Source organism: Oncorhynchus mykiss, chromosome 17, assembly GCF_057628025.1.
Source record: "Oncorhynchus mykiss isolate SJ-2025 chromosome 17, ASM5762802v1, whole genome shotgun sequence".
Classification (NCBI taxonomy): Eukaryota; Metazoa; Chordata; class Actinopteri; order Salmoniformes; family Salmonidae; genus Oncorhynchus; species Oncorhynchus mykiss.
In genome coordinates, this window is record NC_143038.1 from 50,367,827 (window position 1) to 50,393,514 (window position 25,688).

Consider the following 25,688-nt stretch of genomic DNA (forward strand, 5'->3'; position numbering starts at 1 on the left):
AGAACAAGATATCAATCAATTCATAACTTTTTTTGTTTATTCAAATTGACTCAATGAGACATCACCTCAAGGTGAATAGACTCGTGATTAAACATCACAACAAGTCTTGGATAATTGTCCCAAGTTCTTATGATACTCCAACAGAGTACAGGAAACACATTTACTGTCTTTATGAAAGACAAGATAATTGTTTAAAATAAACAAGAGGTTTTGCATTGAGAGAATACACATTTCTCTGCAATATCTTCACTGAAATGATCGGAATAACATTCACATAAAGCAAATTCTAGCATTTTGGGGTAAATACTCATGATGGATAAATACTCAGACTGATACATACTCAATAACCTTTCAATATTACCTTATCATGAGAAAAATGTAGTGGTAACTAAATGTTTTCCTATATGGTTTGAGCTTAAAACATGAGTCAAATTGACAATCGCAAACTGTTTGTTGATATAAAACCTATTTTTGGTTAAAAATCCTCATGGAGGACCATTCAAGTTATTCTTTTTCATGATCAACATGACACGTTTCATAAAACATAAAGGTTATTTTTCAAATAAAACAACAAAAATGGATTGTTCAATTAAATTTTCATTTAAAAAAAATTCTTAGTCACAAGATGTTTAAAACCTCATGCATAAACAGAATATGAGGAATATATCTTCCCACACTACTGCCCATGACACATTTTAGACCAACATGGTCCATTGTGATTGTCTGCAAGTTGAGCTCCATTCTGTAGGACTCTACCAGGGCCTCCAGAGGGCGGTGTTGACTGGACTCTAGTCTTTGCTCATGCTGTGCTGGGTTGGGGAGCTGAGCTGAGGCAGGTCACTTTCCATTCTGTTCTTATCAGAGGATGTCTGCAGGCTCTGGAAGTGGCTCAGCAGTCTTCTCTGGGACTGTGTCTTCACCTCATCCTTGGACAGGAAGTGCACTATCTCTTGGACACATCTGGAGTAACCCTGATTGACAGTGCTGAACAGGAGGAGGAGCTCACTGGCTGGTACTGTTGCTGTCGTTTCAGGAAGCAAACTGTCATCTCCGGCTTTCTCTAGCTTGGAGTCGGGCTGCTGATTGAGGATCTCTGGACCCAGGAAAGGCTGCTATTGATATGATCTATGCTTCTCCACCAATGGCTTTCTTCACTGCAAGAAGATAAGAGGCAAGTTAATAACCTTATTCTGGAATATGACATTATTTAAACACAAACAATCAATCAAATTAAATTAATTTCCTTGAATTTGAATCTTCAATTTACCTTATTGGTCAGAGTCGGGTGCTCCTCAGAGAGGATCATAGCTGACGTTATTGTAGGTGCCATGGATGGATGTCTGTGCTGTAGAGGCCTCTGTAGAGATAATCTGATTTCTACTGGCTTCATCTCCTATATATACACTCCCAAATCTGCATATGAATGTGTGTGTCTTGGGCTTGTAGGAGAATCTCACAGACTGTAGCCAATGGGTGAGTTTGGGAGGACAACGAGGAATGTGGAGCTGCCACATGCTCAGTGTTCTTATTGCTAGGGGACAATGGTCACATCTCAGGGGAACAGGTGGGGGGTGATGGAGAGTCACTCACAGAGCGCTGTGTGAATCTGGGAAAGTGGTGACTCCCAGATCTGCTGCCTGATGTTGGGATCATCATCACAATTGACAAAAATTCATTAAAACACCACATTATAAAATAATGACTCGAACACAAATCCTGTACATTAAAACTCTTGGTGCTACCCAAATCCTTTTGATTGTTACATTTTTTAGAACAGCCTACTATTTCCTTGATACAGTGCAGTTTTTTCAAATGATTTTGAACTATGACCTGTTAATTTGATTTGATGAATGATTTGCATTATTTTACTTTATTTCTAAACAATATCCATTTGGTAATTCCTTGTGATTTCAGTATTTCACCTCTTTTAAACCTGAAAAATAAAACAATTAGACAATATTAGGTCAAAGTAGGATATAACGTTTTTGGAAGGGAATACATTTCCTGTATTGGGAGTCCAGCAGCTGCAGATGTGTCCTCGGTCTTGGAGGTACTGGCCAGTGTGAGTAGAGAGCTGATCTGAGTTTCCCACACTGACTCCTGTGTGCTGTGATCAATGCACTACAAAACCTGCTCAGTGGACAATTAGTGACGGCTATTGGCTCTGTGTTGTACTATAGACAGAGCCTGACGTCACAGACCATCTAGATTCTGGAGGGAAACATAGTCTGGGGGGACTATGCTAACATATGGAATTGTTTTAAGATGGTCATACCATGGATCATTTAGCTATTTCATTTTGAATTCTAGGACCTCTTTAGGTACCCTAAAAAAAGATTTACAAAATATTTGATAAAATATTGCATTTGGCTTTAACACCTATATCCCATAGCATTGAATATCACATTCATAAATGTGACTAACCACCTGGATGTATGTAGGAACATTTTAAATGTAGTTTTTTAAATTGGATAAAAGTAGCGACTAGAAAATGGTATATCATACACTACAGTTGAGGAACAATGGGAAAGCATCTCTGCTTTGGAAGTTGATAAACTTGTAACACCACTTTTGAGAAAAGGTTCCTTGAATGTTTTGGTACCCCTACTGGAGAGCTCTTCTTTGTCTACACACATTCAGCATAGTTCTTTAAGGATTCACATGTCAGGACATGTGCTAAACAGAATAAGTAGTGTAGTAAACAACCAAAGATTTCAAGACTAAAACTGGTTGAAGTTGTAGCCTGCAATAAGGAAAAAATCCAGGTAAATATACACTTTAACTAGTCCTTGACCCACACTACAGGTCAAAAGTTTTAGAACACCTACTCATTCAGGGGTCTTTCTTCATTTGTACTATTTTCTGCATTGTATAATAGTAGTGAAGACATTAAAACTATGAAATAACACATGGAATCATGTAATAACCAAGAAAGAGTTAAACAAAGGCAAATGGTGCCTGCTTTGAAGAATCTCGAATATAAAATACATTTAGATTTGTTTAACACTTGTTTGGTTACTACATGATTCCATATATGTTATTTTATAGTTTGATGTCTTCACTATTATTCTACAATGTGGACAATAGTAAAAATAAATAAAGACCTTGGAATGAGTAGGTGTGTCCAAATGGACAATGAACACAATCGCATTTTATCAATGTCAAATTGAATGCACAGAGATACCGTGATGAGATCCTGAGCCCTATTGTCGTGCCATTCATCCTCCGCGATCACCTCATGTTTCAGCATTATAATACACTACCCCATGTTACAAGGATCTGTACACAATTCATAGAAGCTGAAAATGTACCAGTTCTTTTCATGGCCTGCATACTCACCAGACCTATTGAGCATGTTTGGGATGCGTGTACGTGTTCGATGTGTATGACATCATGTTCCAGCTCCCGACAATATTCAGTAACTTCTCACAGCCATCGAAGAGGAGTGGGACAACATTCCACAGGCCACAATCAACATCTTGATCAACTCTATGTGATGGAGATGTGTCATGCTGCACACCAGATAGGGACTGGTTTCTGATCCACACCCCTACCTTTTTTTAAAGGTATCTGTGACCAACAGATGCATATCTGTATTCTCAGTCATGTGAAATCCATAGATTAGAGCTTAATTGATTTATTCCAATTGACTGATTTCCTTATAGGAATTGATCAGGATGTTGTAACTCAGTAACATCTTTAAAATTGTTGCATGTTGCGTTGATATTATTGTTCACTATATATACAATATAAACAACATATATTTAGAATCAAGGCAGGTAAAATAGCAAAAGTGGGCTAGTTGCTAAATATATTTTAGATTGGGCCTATGATTATGAAAAAGACAGTCTGTAGAAGTAGGTTTTAAAAGTTCTGAGTGAGAGAGCGGCTCTCAGATAATCAGGGAGAGCATTCCATAGGCGAGGGGCAAGGGAGCAGAAGACTCTGTCCTCTACAGTTCGGAGTTGTGACTTGAAGCAGTAGGAAGTGGCTCGACCGGAGACTGCAAGTTGGCTCACTGATTGAGATGAGGTCACTGTTGTAGGTGCGGCTCAATCCATTCAGGGCCTTAAATAAAAGCATGAGATTTTTGAAGTCGATCCTGTAGTTGCCCGGTAGCCAGTGGAGGCCAGGATAGGTGTGATGTGGTCTGACTTCTTGGTCCTGGTCAGGACCCTGGCAGCACTGTTCTGGATAAGTTGGCGCCTCTGTAGTAATTTGGCTAGGAGGTCCCCAAATGGTACATTGCTGTAGTCGATCCGAGAGAAGATAAAGTCGTGGATGAGTTTCTCTGCATCTGGCTGGGAGAGTGATGGTAAAACCCAGGAATGATGTTTTACATATTTGTTTTATGTGGGCATCGAAGGACAGAGAAGGATCAAACTAGACTCCTAGGTTGGAGATGACAGAGGACAGGTAGATGGGTTGGTCATTGATTGTAGGGCAGATGTTTCCAGCACTGGTGACCTGCTTGCGTGTCCCAATAAGCATAGCCTCAGACTTGCTACTGTTCAACTGGAGGAAGTTCTCTTCCATCCATGGCCTGACGCCCTCTAGGCAGTTGCTGAGTATTGCTAAGGCAGAGATGGTGTCAGGTTTGGTGTTAATGTAGACCTGGGTATTGGTAGCCTAGCAGTTGATGTTATAATCTCTGAGGATTTGGAAGGGGAGGTTGGAGATAGGCCTGTAGTTGGATAGGATGTCCTGGTTGAGGTTGGTTTTCTTCAGTAAAGGGGTGACAGCAGCTGTTTTGAAGATCGATGGCACCTCTATGGTCAGGAGGGACTTGTTGATCAGGGTGGTGATAAACGTAAGGAGGCTTTAAACAAACAGTTCCCGTCGAGCCCCTGGGGGTAAAGCTCATTATTTAAATATTGATCGTAGGAAACAGACTCACTGTTACAGAGAATCAATTCAAGTTGAGTGTGTGTTTGTGTATTGTACAGAAACAAAATTGCACATTTCAACCATGTCCCACATACAAATGGCTTCATGCCATTACTTATGTACTTAGGCCTTATTGTAGGTGTCTTCTGCCTATACCCAAGACCCAAATACTGAACATTTATGGGATCATTAGCAATAGATCCAATGATTTCCCCATAGAGACCCAGTCTCCCCCCTAACCTCTGAAAGTCCCAGTCTATTGTCCCTAAGGAGCTCTGTGAGTGAGTTTTCCTGGGTTTCCCACACTTTCTCCATTCAGTGCTTTCAATGGAGGAACAATAGAAGTGTGTCTTATTACACATAACATTAGCTTTTGAGTTTGAGTGGCATAGATGCCCTACATTTTCAGAGAACTAAGATGACAGCTGCAGTTTGGGCCCAACACCTGGGATCACTGATAACCAAACTAAACAAACTGATATGCAATTGTAACACATTCTGATTATCCCCAAAAATAATACATTTAAATAAAACAGGTGCATCAGTAAAAAAAAAAAAAGATCTATCTTGCTTCCTGGGGAATTCACATTTATGATTAATTATCTCTCTATAGTCAATTTCGCATGTCAACTAAAACACAACATGGTAGACACACAGCATGGTAGCAACACAACATGGTAGACACACAACATGGTAGACACACAACATGGTAGCAACACAACATGGTAGACACACAACATGGTAGCAACACAACATGGTAGACACACAACATGGTAGACACACAACATGGTAGCAACACAACATGGTAGACACACAACATGGTAGCAACACAACATGGTAGACACAACATGGTAGCAACACAACATGGTAGCAGCACAAAACATGATACAAACATTATTGGGCACGGACAACAGCACAAAGGGCAAGAAGGTAGAGACAATACATCACGCAAAGCAGCCACAACTGTCAGTAAGAGTGTCCATGATTGAGTCTAAGAATGAAGAGATTTAGATAAAACTGTCCAGTATGAGTGTTTTTTGCAGCTTGTTGCAGTCGCTAGCTGCAGTGAACTGAAAAAAACGAGTGACTCAGGGATGTGTGTGCTTTGGGGACATTTAACTGAATGTGACTGGCAGAACGGGTGTAGTATGTGGAGGATGAGGGCTGCAGGAGATAGACATCTCAGATAGGGGGAGTGAGGCCTAAGAGGGTTTTATAAATAAGCATCAACCTGTGGGTCTTGTGACGTGTATACAGAGATGACCAGTTTACAGAGGATTATAGAGTGCAGTGATGTGTCCTATAAGGAGCATTGGTGGCAAATCTGTCCGAATGGTAAATAACATCCAACCGCTCGAGAGCACCCTTACCTGCCGATCTATAAATTATGTATTTGTAATCTAGCATGGGTAGGATGGTCATCTGAATCAGATTTAGTTTGGCAGCTGGGGTGAAAGAGGAGCGATTACGATAGAGGAGACCAAGTCTAGATTTAACTTTAGCCTGCAGCTTTGATATGTCCTGAGAGAAGGACAGTGTACTGTCTAGCCATACTCCCAAGTACTTGTATGAGGTGACTACCTCAAGCTCTAAACCCTCAGAGGTGGTAATCATGCTGATGCACATGATGCTACGCTGGGCTAGGGAGCTCAGCTGTGGCTGGTCACTCTCCCTCTGGATCTTATTAGAGGATGGCTGCAGGCTCTGGAAGTGGCTCAGCAGTCTTCTCTGGGACTGTGCCTTCACCTCATCCTTGGACAGGAAGTGCACAATCTCTTGGACACATGTGGAGTAACCTCGATTGACAGGTCCTGAGCAGGAGGTGGAGTTCACTGGCTGGTACTATTGCTGTTGCTTTTTCCAGCTTGGATTGGACTGCTGATTGAGGATCTCTGGTCCCAGGAGAGACTTGAGGTGCTCAATGCTGCTGTTGATACGATCTCTGCGCAACTTCTCCACCACAGGCTTTCTTAGCTACAAGAAGAGAAGGAAGGTGATTAATAACCTTATTCTGGTATATTACATTAATGAAACACATTTTTAAAAATCTAATAAAATTCAATTCCTTGAATTTGAATCTCAATTTACCTTGTTGGTCAGAGTCAGGTGCTCCTTAGAGTAGATCATTGCTGAAGTGATTTAAGGTGTCGTGGCTGGATCGCTGTGTTGTAGAGGTCTTTGTGTAGAGATAATCTGATTTCAACTGGCTTCATCTCTCCTATATATAGTCCCAAATCTGCATATGAATGTTTGGGTTTTGGGCTTGTTTGAGATTCTCACAGTCTGTAGCCAATGGGTGAGCTTGGGAAGACAATGAGGAATGTGGAGCTTGCACATGCTCAGTGTTCTTATTACTGGGGGACAATGGTCACATCTCAGGGGAACAGGTGGAGGGGTGGACGGTGATGGAGAGTGACTCACAGAGTGGTGACCCCCAGATCTGCTGCCTGATGTTGGGATCAATAACACTGATAGAGCACACGCTCAGCATCACAACTTACAAAAAAATATTAAAACACCACATTATAAAATACTGGTACTCATAATATTGTAGCTTTCACTGAAAGATGTTTGACGCAGTGACATTGAACTGATCAGATTGGAGGCCATTCAGAACTCAGGTTTCCCAGAAGCCCCAGGCAGCACACTTCCCTCCTGTGAGCTCCAAAGCACAGCTGGCTCTCTGCACAACGCTGAGTATGCCCCAGTCACACGCTCTCCTTTCTCTGGAGTTGGGAGCCACAGGGACACACGGCTTCTCCGACTTCTGTTTGCAGCCTGCTAGCCCTGAGACACTGTAGAAGTGTGTCTGCTCTCACAAAGACACACTGGCTGTTCCCATGCAGGGACACAGAGTGGCTTACAGGGCAAACCATCTGGATCAGTTATAAATCACTTCAGAAAGAGACTCTTCCAAATACAAACAGATCAGTCATTTCTATTTGTACAAATACAACATTTTCGAAATGTGCTTTTTTTCTTTAATAACAAACAAACAACGTTGCTGATGAATATGTATTTCAATTTATCTTATATAAATGTTCAAATTTGATATAATTGACACATTAGGATATTGGAATAATTTTGCCTATTTACGTAGTCAAAACCTTCACGTAGCAAAATGTCTGTGCATCTTGGTTAAAGTCATGATTTTGACTTAATGGTTGGCTATCAGTCTAAAGACAGGTAATCCAAGCACCTATGTGCTGCACACTGTCTTTATCATAACTTTTCTCCCGTAAAATGGCCATATTATAAATAAAGACGTGTGTTGTGTTTTGTTTGATGCGTCTATGTGTTGCAATGAACAGGAAGACTTGTGATCCTAACATATTTGTTATATTTGCAATATAATGATTTACAGTGCCTTGCGAAAGTATTCGGCCCCCTTGAACTTTGCGACCTTTTGCCACATTTCAGGCGTCAAACATAAAGATATACATCTGTATTTTTTTGTGAAGAATCAACAACAAGTGGGACACAATCATGAAGTGGAACGACATTTATTGGATATTTCAAACTTTTTTAACAAATCAAAAACTGAAAAATTGGGCGTGCAAAATTATTCATCCCCTTTACTTTCAGTGCAGCAAACTCTCTCCAGTAGTTCAGTGAGGATCTCTGAATGATCCAATGTTGACCTAAATGACTAATGATGATAAATACAATCCACCTGTGTGTAATCAAGTCTCCGTATAAATGCACCTGCACTGTGATAGTCTCAGAGGTCCGTTAAAAGCGCAGAGAGCATCATGAAGAACAAGGAACACACCAGGCAGGTCCGAGATACTGTTGTGAAGAAGTTTAAAGCCGGGTTTGGATACAAAAAGATTTCCCAAGCTTTAAACATCCCAAGGAGCACTGTGCAAGCGATAATATTGAAATGGAAGGAGTATCAGACCACTGCAAATCTACCAAGACCTGGCCGTCCCTCTAAACTTTCAGCTCATACAAGGAGAAGACTGATCAGAGATGCAGCCAAGAGGCTCATGATCACTCTGGATGAACTGCAGAGATCTACAGCTGAGGTGGGAGACTCTGTCCATAGGACAACAATCAGTCGTATATTGCACAAATCTGGCCTTTATGGAAGAGTGGCAAGAAGAAAAGCATTTCTTAAAGATATCCATAAAAAGTGTTGTTTAAAGTTTGCCACAAGCCACCTGGGAGACACACCAAACATGTGGAAGAAGGTGCTCTGGTCAGATGAAACTTTTTGGCAACAATGCAAAACGTTATGTTTGGCGTAAAAGCAACACAGCTGAACACACCATCCCCACTGTCAAACATGGTGGTGGCAGCATCATGGTTTGGGCCTGCTTTTCTTCAGCAGGGACAGGGAAGATGGTTAAAATTGATTGGAAGATGGATGGAGCCAAATACAGGACCATTCTGGAAGAAAACCTGATGGAGTCTGCAAAAGACCTGAGACTGGGACGGAGATTTGTCTTCCAACAAGACAATGATCCAAAACATAAAGCAAAATCTACAATGGAATGGTTCAAAAATAAACATATCCAGGTGTTAGAATGGCCAAGTCAAAGTCCAGACCTGAATCCAATTGAGAATCTGTGGAAAGAACTGAAAACTGCTGTTCACAAATGCTCTCCATCCAACCTCACTGAGCTCGAGCTGTTTTGCAAGGAGGAATGGGAAACAATTTCAGTCTCTCAATGTGCAAAACTGATAGAGACATACCCCAAGCGACTTACAGCTGTAATCGCAGCAAAAGGTGGCGCTACAAAGTATTAACTTAAGGGGGCTGAATAATTTTGCACGCCCAATTTTTCAGTTTTTGATTTGTTAAAAAAGTTTGAAATATCCAATACATGTCGTTCCACTTCATGATTGTGTCCCACTTGTTGTTGATTCTTCACAAAAAAAATACAGTTTTATATCTTTGTTTGAAGCCTGAAATGTGGCAAAAGGTCGCAAAGTTCAAGGGGGCCGAATACTTTCGCAAGGCACTGTACATCACTACTCAACATGGGGAAATGATATTTCTGATTACACATGGGCACAGACACTTTCCCAGCGACTAACGTGGCCGACCTCTTTGGCATAAAGAACAACATCCCACCTGTCCTGTGAGGAATCAGCTATTATTCCCACTGAATATTGTCCCACCATCTGATTGGCTGCATAGTGTGAGACAGTGTAGAAGTAGGCACATAAATAGAGAGTGGAGATGCAGAGCTCACTAACAACGACTCACTGAGCATCAGCTGGCCCAAGACCCGCAGCAACACTACACAGCAGAGGAGCTACAACAACACAAAGTCTCGGGCAAGACCTACCAAGACCATCATCTCTACTTTATTGACGAGTTGCTAACACAAGACCAATATTTGAAAATGCCAGCTTACATGGACATCGCTCTTCAGGACATCATGAACGTGAAGGATCAGCATATTAGTTAAGATCAGGTTAAATTACACTGAAATACTTTAGGTCATGAAGTATTAAAATGAATAGAAACGGTGTGTGAGAGAAGAGGTGTTCATGACTGTCTTGTCTTGTTTTTCAGGTGTAAACTCTCTGTTGGAGAGGAAATGCAGCAGTGGTGTGGAGAAACTGAAGATAGCTATTATAGAACATCTCCAGAATAGGATCCCTACATCTCCTATATCTCCTATTTTGGCAAAGACTGTGTATTTTTTCACTTCGAAGAAGGCCTTGCTGTCACCCACCAGTTATTCCAAATGTTCCAGGGACATGCTGCATCTCTTTCCCACTCCAGAGGACATTGTACCACTCTGCTTCGAACAATGAACTGAGAGAGATGCATGGATGGGGAGATTATAGGTCAGGGGTTACATATTGGGCTGAGACTAGGGTCTGAGACCAAATGACCACTGCAGCGTGAGATACAAACCTGTGGAGCGGGCATGAACTGAGCCTATGATGAACAGAGCACAATATACTGTTCATGTGCAAATTCAGCTTGGATATATCAGAGCGCCATATCTACAATGGGAAAATATTCCCACCATGGTGATTGGCTAGTTGTCCCATTTGGACCAGACTGTTAGACATTGGTCTGGAACCTATTCTGTTGTTTTACATGAAATGTAAAGTTGCAGAATCATTTGAAATGCATTGTATGTATTTATATAAGCAGAGGTTTACTGCCTTACTCTTTCTGTGAAATTATTAACTAAATACCCTGAGATCTGGTTCAAGGTGAAACACTGCCTCAAATAACGGTAGAAAATAAATTCACATGCATACCTTTATTTCTGTAAAGGAACAGTGCATTGTTGTGCATGAAAATACAAAAGGTAAATGTTTATTTGATCTTTATCTTATCCAAAGAGGAGTTATATTCTTGTTAATATTGTTGTCTAACTTTGTCAGCTAATTAAACTGCAGACAAAATCCAACATACTTTTCTTTGTCTATTCCTCCTATCTTTGATTTGCAATCGTCTAAAGTACTTAAGTAAAAATACTTGAAAGTACTACTGAAGTAGTTTTTGGGGGTATCTGTAATTTACTATTTATATTTTTAACAACTTTTACTTTTACTTCAGTACATTCCTAAAGAAAAGTATGTACTTTTTACTCCATACATTTTCCCTTTTTTATTCGAAAATGATGCCTTCTGGTTTTCTTTATGTAAGGAATTTGAAATTATTTATACTTTTACTTTTGATACTTATTATTTTACGATACGTATATTTTAGCAATTTCATTTACGTTTAATACTTAAGTATTTTTAAAACTAAATACTTTTAGACTTTTCCTCAAGTAGGATTTTACTTGGTGACTTTCACATTTACTTGAGTCATTTTCTATTAAGGTATCTTTACTTTTACTCAAGTATGACAATTGGGTGCTTTTTCCACCACTGGTGATTATTGTCTGAAATGAATACTGAATTTTACTGGTTTCATTTACCAGCATATTGAAACTCACAAGATTCAGAAGTACATCTTCTGATTATTTGAATGTACTTCCACGAAAACGTATACACTGCTAAATTAATTAATTAATAATCACTCACGAGAAGGCAGCATATGAATTTGTTTCCTACGTGACTAATGACGAAAAAGTCATTAGTTTAAAAACTTTTAAAAAAAAGTTTAAAAACTTTTACATTCTATTTTGAGTCTCTTATCAATGTTTTAATTTGAAATGAATTGCACATCAAACTACCTAATTTCGTCATCTCTTGAACTCAGTCCATTTGAATACTTAGGCAGTCCTAGTTAGTTGGCAACTTTGAGTTGTGTCTGTCATGTTTGTCTCTCACTGGTGAGAGGCAGGTTCAGCAGCAGAACACATTAAGTTAAACCGAGTTGGTTTTGTCTCAAGTCGTCTTAATTTAAAAGGCCTAGAAGTCACGGACACTTACTTACATAGGCTACAATGTGTCATGAGTGTGCGTGTTGTTGCAGAAAAATAAATAGGCCTTTGCATGTTGACATTTTGGCAGTTGGTATGGTATGATTTTTTTTTGTTATGAAATATGAAAGCCGTTTAGCTAGATATACGTAGGCTACTGTACTATATCTGGAAACCAGTTTAATTAGAAAGATTTAGACATTTCACATTTCAACGGAGTGTAATGAATCAAACAAACATTAATTGTTTTCGATGATTGTTTTTATTCGCATCGACTTGATTTGAAGATTTACATTAATTTAGAAAACATGTTTTCAATCTTTACAATACCTTCTCAGAAGGCGAGGATTGTGATACACTCACATAGCGATACAAACCAGTAGGTCTACACGTTTTAACTCCTCTCACCATCGAGAGGAAGTATTATTCTGTCTAAAATGCTGATATATTTTTTTAGGGGAAAGCGATAATGTTCCGTGTAGCTTAGTTGGTGTAGCATGGTGCTTGCAACGCCAGTATTGTGGGTTCGATTCCCACGGGGGACAAGTATAAAGAAGAAAATGTATGCAATCACTACTGTAAGTCGCTCTGGATAACAGCGTCTACATAAATGTAATGACGTCTGATACTGTTTGCATGTTTTGCCATTAAGATATTCAATTTCGATATCAAAACAGTACAAATAGGATTGAACATTGTTCACTCACAATCTTTCCGCTAGAAAGACAGTGAACACTATTTCATAAATTATTAAAACGTTCCCACAGGGAACAATACACAGTATATTCACTTCATAAAAATGAAATATAAAACAGAATATGCTATTGATCCTCTTGTAATCAAGAGAGGAAGATTCAAATACTGATATTGTTCAATACCTTTTGTCATTACAAATTAACATAAACTCCTGCAAATGCAGAAAATGTGGATGAACTCCTCTGTAATAAGGACTGGGAAATGTCCTGCATGAGAATGAAGCTCCAGTCTGTAGGACTCTACCAGGGCCTCCAGAGGGCGCTGTTGACTGGACCCTTCTCTTTGCTCATGATGTGCTGGGCTGGGGTGCTCAACTGAAGCAGGTCACTCTCACTCCTGTTCTTATCAGAGGATGGCTGCAGGCTCTGGAAGTGGCTCAGCAGTCTTCTCTGGGACTCTGTCGTCACCTCATCCTTGGACAGGAAGTGCACAATCTCTTGGACACACCTGGAGTAACCCTGATTGTCAGGTGCTGAGCAGGAGGAGGAGCTCAATGGTTGATACTGTTGCTGTCGTTTCAGGAAGCTAACTGTCAACTCCAGGATGGTTGCTTTCTCCAGCTTGGAGTCGAGCTGCTGATTGAGGATCTCTGGACCCAGGAGAGACTTGAGCTTCTCAAGGCAGCTGTTGATACGATCTCTGCGTAACTTCTCCACCACTGGCTTTCTTAGCTGCAAGAAGGAGAGTCTTTAATAACATTATTCTAGAATGTATTAGAGGTGAGATAAAATTATGACATCTATTTTCAAGAAACAAGTCATAAAGAAAATTGTAATCTCAGTTTACCTTGTTGGTCAGAGTCAGGTGGTTCTTAGAGTAGATCATAGCTGAAGTGATTGTAGGTGCCATGGCTGGATCTCTGTGCTGTAAAGGCAGAAAACATCTGATTTCTACTGGCTTCTTCTCTCCTATATATAGTCCCAAATCTGCATATGAATGTGTGGGTACTGGGCTTGTTGGAGTTTCTCAGTCTGTAGCCAATGGGGGTGCTTGGGTTCTTAATGCTGGTGGACAATGGTCACGTCTCAGGGGAACATGTGGGGGGTGATGGAGAGTGACTCACAGAGCCCTGTGGGAATCTGGGAAACTGGTGACCTCCAGATCTACTGCTTAACGTTGGGATAAATGACACAGACAGAGCACACACTCATCATCACAACGTACACATTGGGACTGACAAACATATTCTGCATAAAAATGCACAGTGCTTTCTAATCAAATCAAATGTATTGGTCACATACACATGTTTAACAGATGTTATTGTGGGTGTAGCGAAATGCTTATGCTTTAAACTCCGACAGTGCAGTAATATCTAACAAGTAATATCTAACAGTTTCACAAAATATACCCAAAATACATGTACATCTAAGTAAGGAATGGATTAAGAATATATATATGTATGTCAGAGTGGCATTGGACTGAGATACAGTGGCATAGTATAGAATACAGTATATACATATGAGATGGATTATGCAATATTTACACACTATTAAAGTGACTAAGATACCGTAGAATAGTATAGAGTACAGTTTATACATATGAGATGAGTAATGCAAGATACAGAGACACTATTAAAGTTTCCAGTGTTTCATTTCCTTAAAGTGTCCAGTGTTTCATTTCCTTAAAGTGTCCAATGTTTCATTTCCTTAAAGTGGCCAGTGATTCCTAATCTATGTCTATAGGCAGCAGCCTCTGATGTGCTGGAGATGTCTTTTTAACAGTCAGTGGTGTAGTGTAGAATACAATGCAGTATATACATATGAGATGGGTGATGCAATAGCTGTTTTTCAGTCTCTCGGTCCCAGCTTTGATACACCTGTACTGACCTCACCTTCTGGATGATAGCGGGGTGAACAGGCAGTTGCTCGGGTGGTTGATGTCCTTGATGATCTTTTAGGCCTTCCTATGGCATCGGGTGCTGTAGGTGTCCAGGAGGGCGGGAAGTTTTCTCCTGGTAATGCGTTGGGCAGACCGCACCACCCTCTGGAAAGCTTTGCGGTTGTGGGCGGTGCAGTTTCCGTACCAGGTGGTGATACAGCCCGACAGGATGCTCTCAATTGTGCATCTGTAAAAGTTTGTGAAGGTTTTAGGTATTAAGCCACATTTCTTTAGCCTGTTGAGGTTGAAGAGGTTCTTCACCACACATTCTATGTGGGTGGACCATTTCAGTTTGTCAGTGATGTGTACGCCGAGGAACTTGAAGCTTTCCACCTTCTCCACTGCGGTCCCATCGATGTGGATAGGGGGGTGCTCCCTCTGCTGTTTCCTGAAGTCCACGATCATCTCCAATAATGCATTTCATTGGAGGATTCCTAGCCTACCATATCATATTTAAATAGGGGGGTGGCAGGTAGCCTAGTGGTTAGAGCGTTGGGCCTGTAACTGAAAGGTTGCTGAATCAAATCCCCGAGCTGACAAGGTAAAAATCTGTCGTTCTGCAGCTGAACAAGGCAGTTAACACACTGTTCCCCGGTAGGCTGTCATTGTTAATAAGAATTTGTTCTTAATGACTAGCCTAGTTAAATAAATGAAATATTTGATGACTGCATTATGAATGTGACCTCTTGATTAGTTTTTTTTGAATAAAATAAGTGCTGTTTCAAACTTCTGTGCAAATATAGTATTTTAGATTGTTTGCTTCACTTTTGAGATGAATTCATAATTGTTCATGCTACATTTTTTCCAAATTATTATGAAATCAACATAATCAGCGTAATGAGATACATTCTTATAGAAGACAGAGAAAATAGCAATATGAGCAACACATAGATAAATATTGGTGTGACTTCAGCATCATTTCTCATAACTATTTGAGAGGTTATGTTGAAATACTGTTCCTATTATTCAGATTGGAGGGAATACACTTCCAGCTTTGAAAGTCCAGATGCTGCAGATGTGTCCTCTGTCTTGGAGCTACTGGTCAGTGTGAGTAGAGAGCTGAGTTTGCCACAGTGAGTCCAGTGTGCTGTGATCAATGCACTACAAAATCTGCTCAGTGGACCATTAGTGACGGCTATTGGCTCTGTGTTGTACTATAGACACAGCCTGACGTCACAGACCATCTGGAATCTGGAGGGAAACTCCTATACTGGCTGATTCAACACATACTCTTATAGGTACAGGTATATATACAAATATATATATATACTGTATATACCTTTACCAAATACATTTAAACTCAGTTTTTCTCAATTCCTGACATTTAATCCTAGTAAAAATGACCCGTTTTAGGTCAGTTAGGATCACCACTTTATTTTAAGAATGTAAAATGTCAGAATAATAGTAGAGAGAATGATTTATTTCAGCTTTTATTTCTTTCATCACATTCCCAGTGGGTCAGAAGTTAACATACACTCAATTAGTATTTGATAGCATTGCCTTTAAACTGTTTAACTTGGGTCAAACGTTTTGGGTAGCCTTCCATAAGCTTCCCACAATAAGTTGGGTGAATTTTGGCCCATTCCTCCTCACAGAGCTGGTGTAACTGAGTCAGGTTTGTAGGTACTTTTTGCTCACACACGCTTTTTCAGTTCTGCCCACAAATTTTTCTAGAGGATTGAGGTCAGGGCTCTGTGATGGCCACTCCAATACCTTGACTCTGTTGTCCTTAAGCCATTTTGCTACAACTTTGGAAGTATGCTTGGGGTCATTGTCCATTTGGAAGACCCATTTGCGACCAAGCTTTAACTTCCTGACTGATGTCTTGAGATGTTGCTTCAATATATCCACAAAAATGTCCATCCTCATGATGCCATCTATTTTGTGAAGTGCACCAGTCCCTCCTGCAGCAACCCCCCCCACAACATGATGTTGCCATCCCCGTTCTTCACGGTTGGGATGGTGTTCTTCAGCTTGCAAGTCTCCCCCTTTTTATTCCAAACATAACGATGGTCAGTATGGCCAAACAGTTATATTTTTGTTTCATCAGACCAGAGGACATTTCTCCAAAAAGTACGATCTTTGTCCACATGTGCAGTTGCAAACCGTAGTCTGACTTTTTTATGGCCGTTTTGGAGCAGTGGCTTCTTCCTTGCTGAGCGGCCTTTCAGGTTATGTCGATATAGGACTTGTTTTACTGTGGATATTCATACTTTTGTACCTGTTTCCTCCACAATCTTCTCAAGGTCCTTTGCTGTTGTTCTGGGATTGATTTGCACTTTTCGCACCGGAGTACGTTCATCTCTAGGAGACAGAACGCGTCTCCTTCCTGAGCGATATGACGGCTGCGTGGTCCGATGGTGTTTATACATGCGTACTATTGTTTGTACAGATGAACGTGGTACCTTCAGGTGTTTGGAAATTGAACTAGACTTGTAGAGGTCTGCAATTAGTTTTCTGAGGTCTTGACTGATTTCTTTTGATTTTACCTAGATGTCAAGCAAAGAAGCACTGAGTTTGAAGTTAGGCCTTGAAATACATCCACAGCTACACCTCCAATTGACTCAAATGATGTCAATTAGCATAGCAGAAACTTCTAAAGCCATGACATAATTTTCTGGAATTTTCCAAGCTGTTTAAAGGCACAGTCAACTTAGTGTATGTAAACTTCTGACCCACTGGAATTGTAATACAGTGAATTATCAGTAAAATAATCTGTCTGTAAACAATTGTTGGAAAAATGACTTGTGTCGTGCACAAAGTAGATGTCCTAACTGACTTGCCAAACTATAATTTGTTAACAAGAAATGTGTGGAGTGGTTGAAAAATGAGTTTTAATGACTCCAACCTAAGTGTATGTAAACTTCCGACTTCAACTGTTTATATATATGAACGTATTTATCTTTCTGCATCCAAGTTAGTCCAAGTCAATGTCTGCAATTCTTTCTGTTTTCTAAAAGGCATTTAAGATTATATAGATTTTTTTCTCCTAGGCAATAGCTAGGTTTTATTAAAGTGAAAATGTCATGTCATTCCAAATTAGGATTTAAAATAATTATATTACATTATATGTTAGATTTTCTTCCATAAGGATAGTTCCAAAAACATACTCAACCAAATAGGCAAATCATTTTTAATTCCCCTCTCTGTGTCACACCCTGACCTTAGTGTTCTTTGTTTTCCTTGTTATTTTGGTTAGGTCAGGGTGTGACATGGGTGATATGTTGTCTTGTCTAGGGGTTTTGTATGTTTATGGGGCTGTTCCTTTCTAGGTGTTTATGTAAGTCTATGGTTGCCTAGATTGGTTCTCAATTAGAGGCAGGTGCTTATCGTTGTCTCTGATTGGGAACCATATTTAGGCAGCCATGTTCTTTGGGTATTTTGTGGGTGATTGTTTCCTGCCTCTGTGCAACACGGGACTGTTTCGGTGACAGTTCACGGTGTTATTTTACGGTGTTATTTTGTGTTAATGTTCAGTTTTCCCTATTAAAACATGGACACCTACCACGCTGCTTATTGGTCTGATCCTTGCTACACCTCCTCAGAGGAAATCTGCCGTTACAATAAGTGTGCCTATTCCTCACTGTCTCTGAGTGTTCCCCAGACAGTCAGGTGCTGGTGGGACTGATGATGGTGATGACACTAATGACACTGAACTGTGATTCTGCTCTCCAGAGCTTTCCCACACTCTGCCCATTGAGAGAGATTCCATGAACCAATAGAGTGTGCATTGTTAAATGCTAATTCATTGCCCATCATTCCCTTAGTGGTAAAGTTTGTTTTTCAATCAAGGAGGTGGTAATACAAATATTTGGACTAATAGATGATTTGGAAATACTCTTGGTAGCCTATACAAGAATAAACAAGTTTCATTCAAAATCCTGCATTTCCCATATGGGAAATTATTATTGATGTATTTATTAGAATAAGAACTTTAACAAAAGGCTATATTTAAAAATAAGACTATGACATGCAGTTATTTTTGCCAGACACTTTTTATTAATGTCTTTGGTTTGGGAAATTATGTGAACAAAATTCCTCTCCCTATCCCTTGACACTAGTAGGTAGGGGTCTGAGTCTATTGTCCCAAAGAGGCTCTGTGAGTGAGTTTTCCTGGGTTTCCCACACTTTCTCCATTCAATGATTTGCTTTCAATGGAAGAACAATATAAGTGTGTCTTATTATTCATACCATTAGCTATGCAGTTGAGTCCAATCCCAGACAAAGAAGGCTACTCTGTGTCTGTCTGCCCACCTGACTATGATAAAACGAGATTATCAAGAAGCTTTATTTTTACAAGACACCCCAAAAATCTACCTAGCATCAACATACTGGCCAACTCAAGATACAGAACACCTGTAATCTATGGAACAATGCAGAACAGATTTTTCAATATAAAATGTGTAAAGCATGTGTAACAGTATAACTTTAGTCCGTCCCCTCGCCGAGGCCCTTGCAGAGCAAAGGGAACAATTACTTCAAGCTCTCAGAGCGAGTTACGTTACCGATTGAAACGCTATTAGTGCGCACCACCGCTGTTTGAATAGGAGCGTAGTATGAGTTTCAGTAATATGAGTGTCTCCTGCTTTTGTAAACTAAAGTCACTCTTCTGTGCTTGCTGACAATCACCAACGTAGACAAATGCTCTGTCACACTAATGCCGTTGTTCACTTGCTGGTAGGAACTCGTACGACATGCTTACAGGTCGAACGCGGCATGTGTTTAACTATAACCCATAGCCACGGGAAGTAGGGGTGCTGAAAAAATCCCCAGAAAATTCATAATAAAAAAAAAAAATATTAATAATTGTTCTGTTTTTTAAACATTGATTTTACAAAAGTAGTGCACTGGGCCTTTAATAGTCCTGTATAAGTGTACTGATATATACATCAGCGCTGGAAAAAAGATTAGTCCAGCCCCCCCCCCCCCCAAACTACTTCCCACGGCTATGCTACAACCAATTAGCGAGTCATACATTTCCGCGTTTTGTAGTTGCGACTAGCACGTCAACACGGCATTAAGAGTGTCGCATGCTTCCCAGTTGCAACATTTTGCACAAATATTTTGCCAACATGTTGTGCCGTTTCTGTTTGTTTTGGAAAATATTGTTCTTACAAAAGACTTAAAACTGAAGCAATTTCGATTTCCAGGAACTTCTCTTCCGCATGGGCTTTTTTCGTCTGTTAGCGTATCAATAAAATGTTTGTTGAAGCAAGTTAAAGTTCGGTAGCTGAAGTCTACGCCCCTTCGTCAGTGATTGGTCAACAGTCCTTCTAGTTGGAGCCGGAACTATGGACTGAATTATTCAATAGTGTTTGTTGTCATTCAACTATAGACAACTAGTTTTCATGCACATATTTTCACTTGAGAGGCGACTAGTTTTCATGCATATATTTTCACTTGAGAGGCGACTAGTTTTCATGCACATTTTTTCATCTCCGAAGTACTGCACCAAACATCTTAATTAAATGTAAAATTGCTCGACTAAGACCTTGACAAAAACGTCAAAATCAATTACAGATTTCCTGATTTGTCTTAAATTAATTTGGACTATTTTGAGGGAATGTATAGTGATTGCTTCGGCATTTCAAGAGAGACAAAGAGTAGTATTGCCACTTTTTTCTCGTTGTTCAAACAAAGGTCTTTTAAGAGAGTGTGAGCCACAGATGTTCGCTTCGCCGAGCTGAATTCTGGTAGGAGCAAACTGAACCTACCTAGTACGCAGGCGCCTTTACTGTATTTGATTGTAAAAATTGATAATCATAAATTGATAATAATTTCAGAGGTATTAGTGATACATGTCTCATACCTCTTAACGCTCATCTAAATTCATTCACACGGGATATGAAATACATATTGGACAATCTTACATTCATGACATAAACCATCAAATCTTTATTTCCTAGGATCTAAGACTTTAGGGTGTCAAATGACCAGTACTCAGACTCTAACGCAAAGTATAGGATTTTAATAAACCACAGACAATCAGCCACATTTCAAGATTGTTTTTATTTTCATATAGAGAATACATTTTTTAATTGTTAAGAACTTAAACTTTGTGATTAAGCATCACTACAATTGCGAGAAAACAGCTTCAAGTCACACAGGCACTCATCATAGAGTGTGGGTTATATTAAATATTCATAGAAGAAACATAGACAAATGCAGCTTTAAAAACAAAGCAGACATATGTTAGATATCTCAATATACGAGAATTAAAAAATTGTAATACAAACCAACACAAATTGGTAGTTCATCACAAAAACCAGGCTTGGATATACAGCAAATCAATGAAAGATTTTTAAGTCATCAACAAGAATATATTTTCTGAAATTCATTAACAGGAGGATTATGTTGCACAATTAAAGAATTTAAACATTCTTTGCTATCTCACCCAATGTGGGTAATAAATAGATTATAATGAACAGTCAACAATATAAACCATCCTTAGCAGATGGAGGAATTTCCTCTTACAAAGTAAAAATAACTTGACATAATACTCAAGTTAAATGAAAAGTGATGATATCAATATGAACTTTCATTAGGAAGGCTTTTTCACATATTCCTGAAAAAATAATGAACACAATCAAATTAAAACTGACATTTTCTGCAGGAGAATATTGTCTCATCCTATTCACATTACTGTCCATTAATGTTTGACCAACATGGTCCATTGTGTTTGTCTGAGTGGAGCTTTTAAATCTGTAGAACTCTACCAGGACCTCCAGAGTGCGCTGTCCACTGGACTCTTTTCTTTGCTGATACTGTGCTGGGTTAGAGAGCTGAGCTGAGGCAGGTCACTCTCCCTGCGGTTCTTATCAGAGGATGGCTGCAGGCTCTGGAAGTGGCTCAGCAGTCTTCTCTGGGACTCTGTCGTCACCTCATCCTTGGACAGGAAGTGCACAATCTCTTGGACACAGCTGGAGTAACCCTGATTGACAGGTGCTGAGCAGGAGGAGGAACTCACTGGTTGATACTGTTGCTGTTTTCTCAGGAAGCAAACTGTCATCTCCAGGATGTCAGCTTTCTCCAGCTTGGAGTCAGGCTGCTGGTTGGGGATCTCTGGAAACAGGGAAGACTTGAGCTGCTCAATGCTGCTGTTGTTATGATCTCTGTAATATCAGCACTGGCTTTCTTAGCTGCAAGAAGAGAAGGAGGGTCATTAATAATCGTATTCTGATATATAACATTAATGAAACACATAAAAATCAGTCTAATGAACTTAATTTCCTTGAATTTGAATCTCACTTTACCTTGTTGGTCAGAGTCAGGTGCTCCTTAGAGTAGATCATTGCTGAAGTGATTGAAGGTGTCGTGGCTGGATCTATGTGTTGTAGAGGTCTTTGTGTAGAGATAATCAGATTTCTACTGGTTTCATCTCTCCTATATATACTCCCAAATCTGCATATGAATGTGTGTGTCTTGGGCTTGTAGGAGAATCTCACAGTCTGTAGCCAATGGGTGAGCTTGGGAGGACAATGAGGAATTTGGAGCTGCCACATTCTCAGTGTTCTTATTACTGGGGGACAATGATCACATCTCAGGGGAACAGGTGGAGGGGTGGGGGAGATGGAGAGTGTCTCACAGAGCGCTGTGTGAATCTGGGAAAGTGGTGACCCCCAGATCTGCTGCCTGATGTTGGGATCAATGACATTGACAGAGCACACACTCATCATCACAATTTACACATGTGTGAATGACTCAAATACTTTCCAATAACACATAAATGTTTCCTAATAAAAAAAATCCTAATAATTTTGCTCGTATTGCCTAATTAGTCGAATTTAATAACTCTTTAACCGATTTCTTGATTTCCCCTATTATAACTGCCAACACTTTAAAATATTTTAGATGTCGAGCTGTTCAAATGATTCAGAGAATATTCATTTTCTTTTTCAATAATTTTACTGCTTTATAAATGTATCTATCATGTCCAAAACATAACTACAAATCAAATAAAATCACATTTTATTAGTCACATGCTCCGAATACAACAGGTGTAGTAGACCTTACGGTGAAACACTTACTTACGAGCCGCTAACCCTAACCAACCATGCCGTTTTAGTGTAACTTTATTTATTTATTTATTTTCACCTTTATTTAACCAGGTAGGCCAGTTGAGGACAAGTTCTCATTTTCAACTGCGACCTGGCCAAGATAAAGCGAAGCAGTGCGACAAAAACATCAACAGAGTTACACATAAACAAATGTACAGTCAATAACACAATAGAAAAATCTATGTACAGTGTGTGCAAATGTAGAAGAGTAGGGAGGTAAGGCAATAAATAGGCCATGGAGGCGAAATATTTACAATTTAGCATTACCACTGGAGTGATAGATGTGCAGATGATGATGTGCAAGTAGAGATACTGGGGTGCAAAAGAGCAAGAGGATAAGTAACAATATGGCGATGAGGTAGTCGGGTGTGCTATTTACAGATTGTTTGTGTACAGGTACAGTGATCGGTAAACTGCTCTGACAGCTGATTCTTAAAGTTAGAGAGGGAGATTTAAGACTCCAGCTTCAGTGATTTTGGCAATTCGTTCCAGTCATTGGCAGCAGAGAACTGGATGGAAAGGCAGCAAAACCAAGTGTTGGCTTTGGGGGTGACCAGTGAAATATACCTGCTGGAGTGCGTGCTACGGGTGGGTGTTGCTATGGTGACCAGTGAGCTGAGATAAGGCGGGGCTTTACTTAGCATAGACTTATAGATGACTTGGAGCCAGTTTGGCCACGAATATGTAGTGAGGGCCAGCCAACGAGAGCATACAGGTCGCAGGGGTGGGTAGTATATGTGGCTTTGTTGAGAAAACGGATGGCACTGTGATAGACTACATACAGTTTGCTGAGTAGAGTGTTGGAGGCTATTTTGTAAATGACATCGCCGAAGTCAAGGATCGGTAGGATAGTCAGTTTTACGAGGGTATGTGGCAGCATGAGTGAAGGATGCTTTGTTGCGAAATAGGAAGCCGATTCTAGATTTAATTTTGGATTGGAGATGCTTAATGTGAGTCTGGAAGGAGAGTTTACAGTCCAACCAGATACTTTGGTATTTGTAGTTGTCCACATTTTCTAAGTCAGAACCGTCCAGAGTAGTGACGCTAGTCGGGCAGGAAGGTGCGGGCAGCAATCGGTTGAAGAGCATGCACTTAGTTTTACTTGCATTTAAAAGCAGTTGGAGGCCTCGAAAGGAGTGGTGTATGGATTTGAAGCTCGTTTGGAGGTTTGTTAGCACAGTGCCCAAAGAAGGGCCAGATGTATACAGAATGGTGTCATCTGCGTAGAGGTGGATCAGAGAATCACCAGCAGCAAGAGCGACATCATTGATATATACAGAGAAAAGAGTCGGCCCGAGATTTGAACCCTGTGGCACCCCCATAGAGACTGCCAGAGGTCCGGACAACAGGCCCTCCGATTTGTCACACTGAACTCTATCTGAGAAGTAGTTGGTGAACCAGGTGAGGTAGTTATTTGAGAAACCAAGGCTGTTGAGTCTGCCAATAAGAATACGGTGATTGACAAGAGTCAAAAGCCTTGGCCAGGTCGATGAAGATGGCTGCACAGTACTGTCTTTTATTGATGGCGGTTATGATATCGTTTAGGACCTTGAGCGTAGCTGAGGTGCACCCATGACCAGCTCGGAAACCAGATTGCATAGTGGAGAAGGTACGGTGGGATTTGAAATGGTCTATGATCTGTTTGTTAACTTGGCTTTCAAAGATTTTAGAAAGGCAGGGCAGGATGGATATACGTAGATCTATAACAGTTTGGGTGTAGAGTGTCTCCCCCTTTGAAGAGGGGGATGACCGCGGATGACCGCGGTAGCTTTCCAATCTTTGGCGATACGAAAGAGAGGTTGAATAGGCTGGTAATAGGGGTTGCAACAATTTCAGCGGATCATTTTAGAAAGAGAGGGTCCAGATTGTCTAGCCCAGCTGACTTGTAGGGATCCAGATTTGCAGCTCTTTCAGAACATAAGCTGTCTGGATTTGGGTGAAGGAGAAGGGGGCTTGGGCAAGTTGCTGCAGGGGTGCTGAGATGTTGGCCGGGGAAGGGGTAGCTAGGTGGAAAGCATGGCCAGTCGTAGAAAAATTCTTATTGAAATGAGCGATTATCGTAGATTTATCGGTGGTGACAATGTTTCCTATCCTCAGTGCAGTGGGCAGCTGGGAGGAGGTGCTCTTATTCTCCATGGACTTTACAGTGTCCCAAAACCTTTTGGAGTTGGTGCTACAGGATACAAATTTCTGTTTGAAAATGCTAGCCTTAGCTTTCCTAACTGACTGAGTATATTGGTTCCTGACTTCTCAGTTCCCTGAAAAGTTGCAAATAGCGGGGGCTAATCGATGCTAATGCAGAACACCACAGGATGTTTTTGTGCTGGTCAAGGGCAGTCAAGTCTGGGGTGAACCAAGGGCTATATCTGTTCTTAGTTCTACATTTTTTGAATTGGGCATGCTTACTCTATATAGCCTGTCTTACTGTATATAGTACGCTGTTTTATTTCTTTACTTACCTATTGTTCACCTAACACCTTTTTTGCACTATTGATTTGAGACTGTAAGTAAGCATTTCACTGTAAGGATACCTGTTGTATTCTGCGCACGTGACAAATAATCTTTGATTTGATTTGATATTTAAGATGGTGAGGAAAGCACTTTTAAAGAGCAACCAGGCATCCTCTACTGACGGGATGAGAACAATATCCTTCCAGGATACCCAGGCCAGGTCGATTAGAAAGGCCTGCTCGCTGCAGTGTTTTAGGGAGCGTTTGACAGTGATGAGGGGTGGTCGTTTGACCGTGGACCCATTACGCACAAA

The 25,688-nt window shown here is 40.3% G+C and overlaps 1 protein-coding gene and 2 pseudogenes across 3 annotated transcripts; all 3 read right to left on the reverse strand.

The window, feature by feature from the left end:
• Nucleotides 1–658: 658 nt before the first annotated feature.
• LOC149976074 (transcription factor HES-5-like) lies at nt 659–1,437 on the reverse strand (annotated as a pseudogene). Its single transcript, XR_016487660.1, has 2 exons — nt 1,268–1,437; nt 659–1,154 (listed from the first exon to the last, which is right to left on the reverse strand). The product of XR_016487660.1 is annotated as a transcription factor HES-5-like (transcript).
• Nucleotides 1,438–12,476: 11,039 nt separating this feature from the next.
• Nucleotides 12,477–16,814, reverse strand: LOC110494431 (transcription factor HES-5). The gene is made up of 2 exons (XM_021569455.3): nt 13,776–16,814; nt 12,477–13,660 (listed from the first exon to the last, which is right to left on the reverse strand). The coding sequence occupies exons 1-2, from the start codon at nt 13,836–13,838 to the stop codon at nt 13,229–13,231; spliced, it is 495 nt and encodes a 164-aa protein (XP_021425130.2). The 5' UTR covers nt 13,839–16,814; the 3' UTR covers nt 12,477–13,228.
• Nucleotides 16,815–20,858: 4,044 nt separating this feature from the next.
• On the reverse strand, nt 20,859–22,248 carry LOC110494432 (transcription factor HES-5-like; annotated as a pseudogene). The gene is made up of 2 exons (XR_016488004.1): nt 22,121–22,248; nt 20,859–22,006 (listed from the first exon to the last, which is right to left on the reverse strand). The product of XR_016488004.1 is annotated as a transcription factor HES-5-like (transcript).
• Between the last annotated feature and the right edge of the window lie 3,440 nt (nt 22,249–25,688).

Bases quoted from the DNA above. Each gene is read 5' to 3' on its own strand.
- LOC110494431 (XM_021569455.3), bottom strand. From the start codon at position 13,838: ATGGCACCTACAATCACTTCAGCTATGATCTACTCTAAGAACCACCTG. The intron at 13,661-13,775 runs GTAAACTGAGAT...TCCTTCTTGCAG, and splicing joins ACCTGACTCTGACCAACAAG to CTAAGAAAGCCAGTGGTGGA.